At 35.2% G+C, this 14564-nt stretch overlaps 1 protein-coding gene across 1 annotated transcript in view; it reads left to right on the top strand.

The window, feature by feature from the left end:
* LOC130010759 (uncharacterized) overlaps positions 1 to 14564 on the top strand; it is a 63452-nt gene that overhangs the window by 44649 nt on the left and 4239 nt on the right. Inside the window, exon 5 of the mRNA XM_056098767.1 lies at positions 3792 to 3905. Within this exon, the coding sequence (XP_055954742.1) occupies positions 3792 to 3905 (114 nt within the window). The remainder of the gene's footprint in view (positions 1 to 3791; positions 3906 to 14564) is intronic.

Here is a 14564-nt window from a genome sequence, read left to right on the forward strand (position 1 = left end):
GTGTGTGTCTAGTTAATCGAGGTGTGTCCGATTGAAGAAAAATAGTAATACACGATAAAAAGCAGACGAAATTGTTTTCTAACGAAGATTTCTAACGTAACAAAAAAATAACAATTAAAATGAGTGGGGCTTCGGAAGTCACTGTCAAGAATTGGCTTCAGACATAAGACCTAACTAAATTTCTACATCACATTCACAAACTGTCACAAGTACTTGTGGCAGTGCTAAAAAATCTAAGAATAGTCAGAATGGAATCTAATCATATTTGTTATGAGCTAAAGTAATATCTTGTTATTTAGGTGTTTTACATTGAAACTGAAAAACTGCTAATCAATTTTTAAATTTGCTAATCAAATTTGGCGAAATTGGACTTTTTGATTAGCAGTGCTGCTAATCAACTGTGAAAAATTACAGACAGCCCTGATTATGGCCCCTGTTTGTACGAAAAATCACGTTTTTAGCTTGTGGACCCTATAGAGGTCACAATTTTTATCCGATTTTGTCGAAACTTGAAATGTAAGTTTATAACCCAAAGATCTCGGTTCCTTTCGATATTCGCGCATATCGGACCATAACTTTTTGAATTATGGCCCCTGATTGTACAAAAAATCGCATTTTTATCTTGTGGAGCCCACGGAAGTCATAATTTGTATCCGATATAAAAAACCGTATTATTATATCACCGTTACACCCTAAGGACGCCTGAGTTCGAATTTCGTGAAAATCAGCCCAAAATTGACAGACAAAATGGCCGCCGTTCGTTCTCAAATAGCGTAAAAATATGGTATATCAAGGTTGTGGACCCTATAGAGGTCACAATTTTTATACGCCCACATTTTCATGTGGACGTATTATGCCGTCGCCTCTGTCAGTCCAGATGTCCGGACGTCTGTCCGTCCGTCCACAATTGTTTGTGGACACTCTACAGGTCACAATTCTTATCCAATTTTGACAAAACTTGAACTATAGGTTTATCTCCAAAAGATCTCGGCTGATTTCGATACTGGCATGTATCGGATTGAACCTTCATGGATTATGGCCCCTGTGTGTACGAAATAATACGTTTTTAGCTTGTGGACCCTATAGAGGTCACAATATTTATCCGATTTTGTTGAAACTTGAAATGTAAGTTTATAACCCAAAGATCTCGGTTCCTCTCGATATTCGCGCATATCGGACCATAACTTCCTGAATTATGGCCCCTGATTGTACGAAAAATCGCGTTTTTAGCTTGTGGACCCTATAGAAGTCATAATTTTTATCCGATTTAAAAAATTGTATTATTATATCACCGTTACACCCTAAGGACAACTGAGTTCGAATTTCGCAAAAATCGGATAAAAATTGACAGACAAAATGGCCGCCATTCGTTCTCAACTAGCTTAAAAATATGGTATATCAAGGTTGTGGACCCTATAGAGGTCACAATTTTTATCCGATTTTGTTGAAACTTGAAATGTAAGTTTAAAACCCAAAGATCTCGTTTCCTCTCGATATTCGCGCATATCGGACCATAACTTCCTGAATTATGGCCCCTGATTGTACGAAAAATCGCGTTTTTAGCTTGTGGACCCTATAGAAGTCATAATTTTTATCCGATTTAAAAAATCGTATTATTATATCACCGTTACACCCTAAGGACGACTGAGTTCGAATTTCGCGAAAATCGGATAAAAATTGACAGACAAAATGGCCGCCATTCGTTCTCAACTAGCGTAAAAATATGGTATATCAAGGTTGTGGACCCTATAGAGGTCACAATTTTTATCCGATTTTGTTGAAACTTGAAATGTAAGTTTAAAACCCAAAGATCTCGTTTCCTGTCGATATTCGCGCATATCGGACTGTAACTTCCTGAATTATGGCCCCTGATTGTACGAAAAATCACGTTTTTGGCTTGTGGACCCTATAGAGGTCATAATTTTTATCCGATTTAAAAAAACCTATTATGATATCACCGTTACACCCTAAGGACGACTGAATTCGATTTTCGTGAAAATCGGCCCAAAATTGACAGACAAAATGGCCACCGTTTGTTCTCAAATAGTGTAAAAATATGGTATATCAAGGTTGTGGACCCTATAGAGGTCACAATTTTTATCCGATTTTGTAAGAACTTGAAATGTTTATAACCCAAAGATCTCGGTTCCTTTCGATATTCGCGCATATCGGACCATAACTTCCTGAATTATGGCCCCTGATTGTACGAAAAATCGCGTTTTTAGCTTGTAGAGGTCATAATTTTTATTCGATTTTGTTGAAACTTGAAATGTAAGTTTATAACCCAAAGATCTCGGTTCCTTTTGATATTCGTGCATATCGGACCATACCTTCCTGAATTATGGCCCCTGATTGTACAAAAAATCGCATTTTTATCTTGTGGAGCCCACGGAAGTCATAATTTGTATCCGATATAAAAAAAACCGTATTATTATATCACCGTTACACCCTAAGGACGCCTGAGTTCGAATTTCGTGAAAATCGGCCCAAAATTGACAGACAAAATGGCCGCCGTTCGTTCTCAAATAGCGTAAAAATATGGTATATCAAGGTTGTGGACCCTATAGAGGTCACAATTTTTATACGCCCACATTTTCATGTGGACGTATTATGCCGTCGCCCCTGTCCGTCCAGATGTCCGGACGTCTGTCCGTCCGTCCACAATTGTTTGTGGACACTCTACAGGTCACAATTCTTATCCGATTTTGACAAAACTTGAATTATAGGTTTATCTCCAAAAGATCTCAGCTGCTTTCGATACTGGCATGTATCGGATCGAACCTTCATGGATTATGGCCCCTGTGTGTACGAAATAATATGTTTTTAGCTTGTGGACCCTATAGAGGTCACAATATTTATCCGATTTTGTTGAAACTTGAAATGTAAGTTTATAACCCAAAGATCTCGGTTCCTCTCGATATTCGCGCATATCGGACCATAACTTCCTGAATTATGGCCCCTGATTGTACGAAAAATCGCGTTTTTAGCTTGTGGACCCTATAGAAGTCATAATTTTTATCCGATTTACAAAATCGTATTATTATATCACCGTTGCACCCTAAGGACGACTGAGTTCGAATTTCGCGAAAATCGGATAAAAATTGACAGACAAAATGGCCGCCATTCGTTCTCAACTAGCGTAAAAATATGGTATATCAAGGTTGTGGACCCTATAGAGGTCACAATTTTTATCCGATTTTGTTGAAACTTGAAATGTAAGTTTAAAACCCAAAGATCTCGTTTCCTGTCGATATTCGCGCATATCGGACTGTAACTTCCTGAATTATGGCCCCTGATTGTACGAAAAATCGCGTTTTTGGCTTGTGGACCCTATAGAGGTCATAATTTTTATCCGATTTAAAAAAACCTATTATGATATCACCGTTACACCCTAAGGACGACTGAATTCGATTTTCGTGAAAATCGGCCCAAAATTGACAGACAAAATGGCCACCGTTTGTTCTCAAATAGTGTAAAAATATGGTATATCAAGGTTGTGGACCCTATAGAGGTCACAATTTTTATCCGATTTTGTAGGAACTTGAAATGTTTATAACCCAAAGATCTCGGTTCCTTTCGATATTCGCGCATATCGGACCATAACTTCCTGAATTATGGCCCCTGATTGTACGAAAAATCGCGTTTTTAGCTTGTAGAGGTCATAATTTTTATCTGATTTTAAAAAAAATGTCAAGCATTTCGATAACCAGGGGACGAGAACTATCGATTTTGCCTTTCATCTCTTGTTAAATGTTGGAAGATATAGCGAAATGTTTGTTTGCTTTGTACAGTTTCAGATAACCAGATAATCATGGCGTACTCACAGGAAGCGACAAGCAAGAAGACAAGTAAACAAGGTCGCAAGGCCAGAGATGACATGGCAGAAATGAATATACCACAAAAGGGTAATTTCTGATGAACAATGTGCTTTTTATTCAATCACCATAAAATGGCTTTCTAGTCCCCTTTCTTGTATATAATTTTAATACACCCACATGAAAATGTGGTCGTATTGTCATCCGTCCATCAGTCCGTTCGTGTGTCGCTTTATTGAATCCTGTGAAAGCTCTAACAACTAAAGTTATCATCCGATCTGTATTAAATTTACATGTACTATTTCAATTTGTAAAACGAAGATGCCTATCGCATTTCGGCAATTTCTGTTTATAACTGTTAGAGTTATGGCACGTGTTTCACTTTGTTGAAACTTGTGAACGCTCTAAAGACTTAAGTTATCATCCGATCTATATTAAATTTACATGCTTTATTTAAATTAGTAAAACGAAGAAGAGTTTTGAATTTCACCAATGTCCGTTAATGCCTTACACTTATGACCCTTGTTTCACTTTCATGAACCCTGTAAATGATCTAACGGCAGAAGTTATCATTAGATTTGCAGAAAATGAAATCAGTGGCTTGTAAATTCTCCCATTACCTACAAAAGAATACATATGCGTCAACCCTTGCTGACTTCTCGGATGATTTAACTGCTGTGGTCGTCTCACCCGTCCGTTGGTCCATTCGCTCACAATTGCTGGTGGACGCTCTAGAGTATTGAGGCTATATAGGCGGTAAATATCCGATTGACTTCAAATTTAGACTATTTCAACAATTTCCGATAATTACTGCCAGAGTTATGGCCATTGATCACTATGGCAAATCATGTGGACGCTCAAGAGACTGAAGTTAATATCAAACTGAGGTCATGTTCAGGTCATACGATTTGTAACGATTTTGATAATTACTACCAGAGTTATGGTCCTTGATCACTTTGCAAAAATGACGTGAAATGTCTCCTAGACAAGAGCCATTGATAACTTGAATAGCTAAATTCGTGAAATTAAATGTGTATATTAAACGTTAGCATGGGGCAGAACTAAATGCCAATGAAGGTCATTATGTAAGATTTAGATAAAGAACTGGACGTCGTCACTATAATAGACAGCAATATTGGGGGTAATCTAAAGAATTTCAGACAATTTATCATTATTTTTAGGCAAAATTGAGTGAAATTATGATGCTTTCTTCGCGTCTAACCTTTATGATGCAGCAAAAGTAAAAATCATACATTAAAATATTTTCCACTAATTTTGAAAAGTAAATAAACACTGAAAATCACAAAATTTTGACTAAAATCAAAATTTCCCCTCCCAAATTTGTCAAATATTTTTGAAATTTTACCATTTCACTTTTTTTACTATCAAAATGCCATATATCACATTTTCTAACAATTTGGAGCATATCATCAAATTTAGGCCTTTCATAAACTGTCAGGTTGTTGTCATATAGGAGGCAGACCACCATTAATTTCCCCATTGACTTCAATGTTAATTCTGGCCTCTTTGCCCACCTCCAACTTTTCCCCAAATTTCCGTTGGGCTGAATGCTTTTCACTACAGACAGAGGAACAAATGGTCATGTCTTTGCACTAAAATTTGTATGAGGTTCACCACCAATATTTTGAGATACACAAACTTGAAGAAGCATACTAAAAACATGTAACTAGTTGCCGTACATATCGCCGTAGCCAACCTGATAACCCTCTTATCCTTCCGCCTCAAAATCATGAATATTTACCAAAACCTGGCAGAAAATGTTAATTCAAACCCTCTTCGTCCAGTCTAGACCAAATAATCAACAAAAATGGGCATGCAAAAGGGGAGAAAAGAGAGAGAGAGAATTGCTAGAAATAGACGAACCGAGATGGTGAAATTTAATGGTGGTCTGCCTCCATATTAGACAATGTATTATGGTACATTTCCAACAAAATAGATTATATGATAGGGATATAAACGCACTAATAGTATGCTAAATAACAAGACATGGGCTTCTATTAAATTATAAAATTAAACATAATATATGGCAGATAGCAATATTATTATAAAACTTAGAAAGAGTCTGTCAACATACTATTCACAGAGTTATCAAATATCCTTTCCCTCACTATAGATAACTACAGTGACCTATATCTAAATAAAGCTGTTATTAGTCTGGACTATTTAGGCGTCTACAGACTATAAATAAAACAAATACTAACAAAATGAAACTACCCTTAGCAAAAAATCCTACAGAATACCAGTGTAGAATTCTATAGAAAATCTATAGAGTTTTTGGGGGGGGGCGTGTCCCATTTTTTATAGGATAAAATTATATAGTATTCTGCAGAATTTTGGGGGCCTGTAGGAAATAACGGCCCCAAATATTCTACAGTTTCTGTAGCGCTCATCATACAGATTTATGGCAAAATTTCTATAGGAAAATACTGTAGTATTCTTTAGGTTTTTTTTATTGCAATTTCTGTAGGAAATTCTACAGTTATGTATAGGAATGAATACTGTAGTATTCTGTAGTTTGGAAATTGGGCCACTATAGTTTTCTGTAGGAATGGGTACTACAGAATTCTATAGACTTTTTTTTTTATTAAATCTTATTTTGGGAATAAATATAGTTGACCCATGATTTCTTGTAAATTGATAAGCTTATTATTCTGTCATGGATTCTCAGGCCACGAAATTTCACGCGAACGATGCCAATCGGTTACGTGCGGTCGCGCTAGCTCAAAAACACGCGACCGATTACCTGGATACGCAAATTGAAATATCGGTTACGTTAACAAATTTCATTAACAGATTTATTCACATTGGATCAATTTTTATACAGGATGACTTTGTGACACGGGTCTAAATTATTTGTATTATAGCACAAACTCCATTCATTCTTGGCATTTCATTTCTCCATTACCATATTACGGTACTTTGACAGATCAAGTATTTTGACACCACGTACGTAGGCTATTGACCAGTTGAAAGCACGTTGATTTAAAAATGCCTCCCGCCCCTAATTCTTTAAATGATTAGTTATGCCATAAATATTTGAAAGCGTACCTTTGGATTTTCAAACACAAAAGGAGAAATGAGGTTGACTATTTAACATGTCGGCTATATTTCCATAGAATTTACTACACATGTTCCTTTCAGTTTTCACTATAGCCATGCTGTAGTACCAATGACCCGTGTGTAGTCGTCAACTTTGACCCCCTCCCCGGCATCGCTCGAGCGATAATGTAAACGATTTTACTGTCCTGTCTATTTTAATATTATTTCATGACATCAAACTATTCTTTTTCCTTTTGAGACTTTGTGTATAGAGTGCCGAGGTTCATAATAAATACTGTTTGTCAATCAGTCGCTACCTATGAGTGAGGCTATCTCATGCTACGTGCTTGGATGAATAATTGCAAGTGACAACTTACAAGTGTAATATATGAAGTACGCATGTAGTCTTCAGTGACCGAAAACAATGTGGTAGCTACCATTCCTGGTTTTTGAAGGTCAGATATGATATAAAAACGGAAATCCATTAGTAATTTTTGGAACCGATTCCCCTCATTATTAAAATATAGGGATTTAGTGAAGTGGAATTTTTTTTTCTAATGTTTTATTGTTTAAATGAGGACATCGTGGGATTAAAGTCATTAACACTTAACCTCAAAATATAATATTAAATATAAAAGAATAAAGTTAGTCAAGTTATTTCTTTAAAAATACATTCACTGCAAGTGGAAATGAATAATAGCACCATTTAAATCTGGATAAAACATGAAAACAGCGCAACCATTTTATGTAACCAATTGGTTACGCAATGGTCATCTGGCGTAACCAAAGAAATGGTTACGCAGAGCATAAACCCACAACCATTTTTCTGGTTACGCCAAAATTTGAAATTTCGTGGCCTGGATTCTTCTAAATAAGCTTATTTTTTCTCTCATGGATTAATCTGAATTCTGTTGATGATTCACCAGCCCGAACCATGAAAAGTTCTTTTCTTGGTAAAACTGATATATAGGGAAAAGAATAGGTAATAAAGTTAAATAAATAACAAAATCACATAAATCTTATCTAATTAAAGTAATTTAATATTATTGTTAAGAAAGTAATAAAGTATACTTATCTTTCTATCTTTAATCGAATCTGTGAAAAAACACCATCATTCTCTTCAGTTTCTTGTTAATACTAACATATTAAGTTGTTATACACTGAATTTTTGAATTTTAAATTCAGCCAATGGCCAAACAGATTTCAATAGAGTACAATGGCAGTGCAGAAGAGTAGGACGTTAAACCCCATTTCATTTCATTTCATTTCATTTTTGTTAATTATAGTTTGTCGACTGGTATGCACGGTTGACAGAATCTGAGTACAGAATCTGCTATAGTCATTAAAATCTAACTAGCAGGATCACCTAACAGTTCAAATAAACTGTCTTTATTTCATTGACTTATCTGAAGAATAATTTATTATCTGATATTTTTGTTGGGGTGGGGAATTCCTTTGAGTGTCAACATGTATCACTATTTCATTCATATTATATACACTATTTTATACTTTATATTTAATTTTCGTGGTAAGCTTATTTTAGTTTGTCATTTGGTATCACAATAAATTAAGGAAAACTGCATCCAGGAAAATTAATATGCTGGAAAAGTTTACATAATTCACACAAGTGCATCACTAAATTCTATTGTAAACTATAGTATGAATAAAAGACATCACCAATTCATGAAATCTGTAGTATAGAACATTGTTTCTACAATATTATGTAGGAAACTATAGTAGGCTATTTGTTAAAATGACAATATACATATAATTCTTAGTTTTCAACAGAATGTCATCGACAACTATAGGAATATACTACTGACTTGAGACAATAAGTTAGTTCTATAGAAAACTATAGTTTTTACCACCAAATCTATAGGAATCACAGCTGACATGAGAATGCAAGTTGGTTCTATAGGCTATAGAAAACTGAAGGATTACTCAACTGACTGGAGGATACAAGTTAGTTCTATAGAAAACTATAGCAGCACCAATGAATCTGTAGGTTTATTTTTTTTCCAATAGTTTATTACAGTATTGTATAGAATTCTATAGGAAATTACACTTGAAAAAATTTATCTACCAATCCTACACAAAACTATAGTACATGTTTTTGAATCTATAGTCATGTAAAAAAAAAAATACAGAATAATTTCGTTTTCCTGCAGCATTCTATAGCATTCTTTAGAATCCCACAAACTTCTATAGAAACCTGTACTTTTTCTATAGAACTTTTTCATAAGGGTAGCTATGCCACAGTACCGTGTCAGTCAAGTTACGTGACACATTTTAATAGATTTTTAAATCTTGGGGTATTTTCTCGCGAATACAATGTTTTGAGAAGGATTTAAAGCACAATTATAATAGATTAATTAGTTTGAATATGTTTTTAGTCCAAACATATCATCAAATCACACAGTTTGTACAGGGAAGGTATCTTTAATGGTTAATCCAGCCCTGTGTTCTTTGGTAATCATAGATTCTGGTAAAAGTAGTATATTAAAAACGGAATAATATGTTGATGAATTTAATTGAAAATATTTACACGACATGCACGATTATTCAAAGTCCCTACCGATTTTAATGATAAAACGTAAACTGAACTTTGACACGCTGCAGTTTCTGGGCTCAAGCCTTAATCAAGGTCAATATTCGATAATGCATAAACATGAATTCTCACTTATTTCAAATCATCAAAAAACTATTTTTTTGAAGTATGATCTGTTTAATTTCAATGATGACAATAATGATGATAACGATTACAATTACGCTTACGCTTAAAGATACATTATGGGAGATTTTTATAGAGAATTGGCCATTCTTGCTATAACAGTTCAAAAGAAGATGATGAAAGAAGAATATATTGAAAATTTCGATCAAATTACTTTATTCTGAACATAGTTATCATCATTGTAATATTTGACTAGAAATGGTAGTGAAATGTGCTTTCACCTTGGCCGACCGTTTGATTGACAGGCGTTAACTCCACCTACATATCTCGATTATCAAGTAAAGTTTTCAATGGCATGCGGAAACGCTCTACAGCGGCCTCGCTAAGTACACTCTATCATTTAGCCTCGATCTAACTGACGTATTCTCATCAGGATGCGCCATATTTGAATTAATTGATAAGTGAAATCCTATTTAAATCCGAGCTGTAGCCGAGCCATCCGTGGGTCTACAGAGTTGATTTTGGGCTTGTTGTTTAAATAAAGATCTAATTTATAATTTCTATAACATCTGAAGCCTAAATTAAGACTTGCAATAATCAGATTTTGCTCTTGCATAATGTATGTTTAACTGAAAAATATAAGAAATTAAGGAATATTCAGTAATTGAGTTTTAAACTGACAAAATAAGTCTTTCTATTCTTCAAAACGTTCATAGTCGCTTCATTAAATATTCCGATTCCTGCTTGAAAAGTCTACTTTCTATTTAAATCTGCATGTGCTGTAAATGACAACAATCTATGGTCTGGGTCCAAGTGACTAATTAAATACGATTTCTGATAATGTATACAATGACACATGCTAAATTATTGTTCAAAAAGTTATTGGGGCATGTTTGCATTTATAATTACCGAATTGTTGACGACAAAAAAAACCGTCCTATTTTCTCGAATTAATCTTGAAAAGTTGCAAACATCATATATTCGTCATACGCTGACTTCATTTTCTAATAGTAAGTGCAGGGGGGCTGCACCACACAAAATTTACACAAAAACAAATACACGGACAGGACATCATTCTCGGGAAAACACAAACATACAGACAATTCAAAAAAAAAGTGAATGGATCCGGGGGGCTAGGCGTAAGCGTCCACTGCGCTGTACAGTCCCGGGTCTGTAGTGACACAGACTTCGATAACTCACACGATAAAGTAAAAAGGGAAATCTCATAAGACAATAAATAACTAACTAAGGGAAGTCTCACAATATGACTAATAGTAATAGCGCTTAACAAATTGACCGATCACTATAAGTTCAATATAGCCAAACGTAACACACGCATTCCACGACAAGCTTGCAATAAAAGGCAGTACAAATCGATAAATATAGTACACACAAAGAATAGTCTTTTCCGAAATACAAGTATACGAATTAATAACTATTCAGTTGTTGATGACTCGTTGAGATTTTTTTCTATGCTTCATGATGAGATAAGAAAGTTAAAAAGAAAACAAATGTAGAAAAACAAACATAAATATCAATTTATTAAAATAACACTTTAATATTAAAACAAACACTATTATCAATTTATTAAAACAACACTGTATTATTTCAAAAACATTGGTCGGAGTGGTCTTCTATCTTGGTCCGAGTGATCTTCTGCCTTGGTACGAGTGAGATACGGTCTTGGTCCGAGTGGTCTTCTATCTTGGTCCGAGTGGTCTATTAACTGATCCGGTCGGTTTTGGTCCGAGTGGTATTTGGCCTGAGTTGTCATGTACCGAAACGAATGAACACTCACTACGATTCGGGTCTATTCGTTTATTTCGTAATTTGCAACCTGACAAAATCTGCCCCAAGATTCAATTGAATCTGAGGTCTCCTAGCATTCGCAACACAGCTTAGTTTTTGAATGGCCATCCCCGTGTATGCATTTATATGTGAACATGCCTTTGTAAATTTAAATTCAGTAGTGTTTTGTAAAATTTGCCTTGTGAAAATTAACCAATTGGTTTAAAGAAAACAGTTTAAAATGAATTGTTAAAATACTGGCAGAAGTCAGTCCGCTGGGACGGGGCGCGATCCTCATTAATCTTTATCTAAATGACTTAATACGGTTTCCGGCCATTTGTTGTGAAGCATGGCAGAAATCGAACACCAAGGATTAAAGTCATCTCGATAATTTTTAAATATACTTTCTAAACTCGTCAAAGAGGACTTCCAAAACATGGATCAGTGTTGAATTAAGATTCAGATCAGAATTAAATTTCGTTAGGATATCAATGACGAATCATTTTCAGTTATGATTAGAGATTCAAACGGTGTGATTTACCATAAGCAAAGTTTTTAGTATTTGTGTTTTTGAAAAAAAAATCATTTCATTTATCAGTTTTCATATCAAGATCATTAATGCGCCACACTGGGGTAGTAATTAATTTATCGATCAAGCCCAAAGCCTGGCACTCTATGATATAGCAAGGTTTTAATATCTACAAATATGTTCTGGGTTAATCTGTTTTCTCTTCCAAATCACCAAGAAAATATATTATGCTTAGCCATACGATTTAAAATGGCGGCCCTGTGGAAAAGATTATTGGCGTTAGCGACAATTGTGTAATATTAAGGGACTTGAGATATAACTTAAAACGTAAATAAAAACCCGACTTTTCCTCCCCACCCTATGTAAAGGCTTTAAAGAAACAATCGGACACACCCAGATCCGTTTCACAAAAATGAAAAATCGGTTTTAAACGTTTGGGCCAAATTCGTTTTAAAATACAGTTCCTAAAATTTCTTTAATTCAGTCGCACTTTTATCGGCCAAACCATTTCATAGATGAAGACGGCAAACGAACTGATTTATATTTAAGTGAATGTTTCGCTCTGAATCTGATAAACTGACCAGATGCATCGTTTGTTCGTTCCTGGAGTATTACGTCCACTTCCACCTAAGGTGATATCGCAAACAAACTAGGTGCATGGATGTAATTTAGTTTTATCCCAGCTACACTTAAGAATAACCAACCAATCACAGATAACCTGATAAACAACCTTTTCAGAAGAAGACAGTCTTCAAAACTGAAAGACTTCAATCAGTTTTCCTATTCAATTATACGAGTAATATTGAGAACTAAACCCACATAAAGACTAAAACATTTCCACCATAATCCTAACAATACAATTCTAGATGCATGCAATATATAATCCACCACCAAAACATTTATACAAATTTATATTGGCTTAAAAACAAAACTATACTTATTCAAAAGGTTCATTCCCATATCGCCGACTCACCGAGTTTTATAAGGGGAAAAATTTTGGTCGACGTTATGGGAATGAGTGGCCAAGAACAATAGACCCAAGCTGAAGGATAAACCTCATTAAGCAGATAATTTTGGGAGCATTTATTTTTTTTTTAATTTATAATACATAACATAACACAATTTTAAATTTTTGCACGCAGTCCAACATAGTCCAAAAATTCTAATAAATTCAGTCTGCCTTGTTCATATCTATAACATCGTTATGCACTCTAAGGAGTGCGGTTTCAGTGCTATGCCCCTCTCGATAAGCAGACTGGAATTTACCGACCAGTGAGTTTCGATTGAGATAATCTATTATTTGAGATAAAATGATCTTTTCAAGCAATTTTGCTAAAAATGAAATATTTGACACTGGTCTATAACTTTTGAGTGCATTATGGTCAAGACTTGTTTTTTTAATCAGAGGTCTTACAATGGCCTCCTTACAATCATCCGGAAAATACCAGAGGAGAGCACATCATTTATAATAATCGTCAAAGCTGGTGCTATTTCATCCAGACACTCTTTTAGTAGTTTTGTAGGAATTGGGTCCAGAGCACATGACTTACACTTCATTCGACACACCACTGATATTACATCATCAACATTCAATGGCTCAAAAGCAGAGAAATTACACTGGGGTGGGATATTAATGTCAGTGTAAGGGGGGGGGGGGAGTCAACAAACTTTTCACGAATTTTAATAATTGTTTCGGCAAAAAAGTCAATAATGGTCTGTGGTGAAAATCAATTTCAGTGAACTATATTAATAATGACTGGTCCCTGCCTCATTAACGCTTTTAATCCGTTTTAATCCAATCAGAGGGTGCTGCGGTCGACTTTCCAAAACTCGGTGAGTCGGCGATATGGGAAGACCCCATTCAAAACACCAACTAATAAAGACACGGCCAGGCCATTCATTAACAACTTACAATTGACAGAGTCTCAAAACACAACCCTGTTACAATTCGCATTGTGACGGCTTCGTTAGATCATTAACCCTTTCGTGGCCGATGGGTCAGAAATTGGCTGAACACCATAAAAAGACAATAATGGTGGATTTTAACGAAATTGCTTTGCAGGGGACAGTGTTTAGTGGTTCGGAGATGATGAAAAACTGGGCCTGTGTACATTTTGTTGTGCACGTAAAAGAACCCTTGGCAGCTGGACGTCGAAAAAGAGTAAAAGAAAACGCCGCTGGCCGAACAAAATCTCCCTCGTAAGATGGCTGTATAAATTACAGTGTAGCGGTTATTATTTTAAAATATCTCCAATAATATTCATCCAAACGTTACCATTTTTCGATATGACAAGTACCATATATAAATATATGTGATACTCGTATGACATTGAATGATATCAATAACAGAAACAACAAATGCCATATTTCGGTTCTACATTTTATATTAAAAACTGCTACATATAGGTTACATAGTTACAAGCCTTATAATAAAGTCATTCTCTCAAACTCCATCCAGCCAAACTCGACGAGTCTGCTGATAGAGAAACGCTACATCCTTTCCCTTCAAGAACTACATGGCTGTCTGCCATAGCGTCCAAATCCAGTTACTTGTTTATGCCGAGATTTCCGCTACTAATTATTCAATTTGCCAAATATTACGTAATTTTAATCATGTGGTTGGTCATGCCTCATGCCTTGCATACCAATAGGGTCTCATTACCAAATTTGGTCAACAGGTCACATGCCATTAAGATGACGT

Source organism: Patella vulgata, chromosome 2 (genome assembly GCF_932274485.2).
Source record: "Patella vulgata chromosome 2, xgPatVulg1.2, whole genome shotgun sequence".
In the NCBI taxonomy this organism is placed as follows: Eukaryota; Metazoa; Mollusca; class Gastropoda; family Patellidae; genus Patella; species Patella vulgata.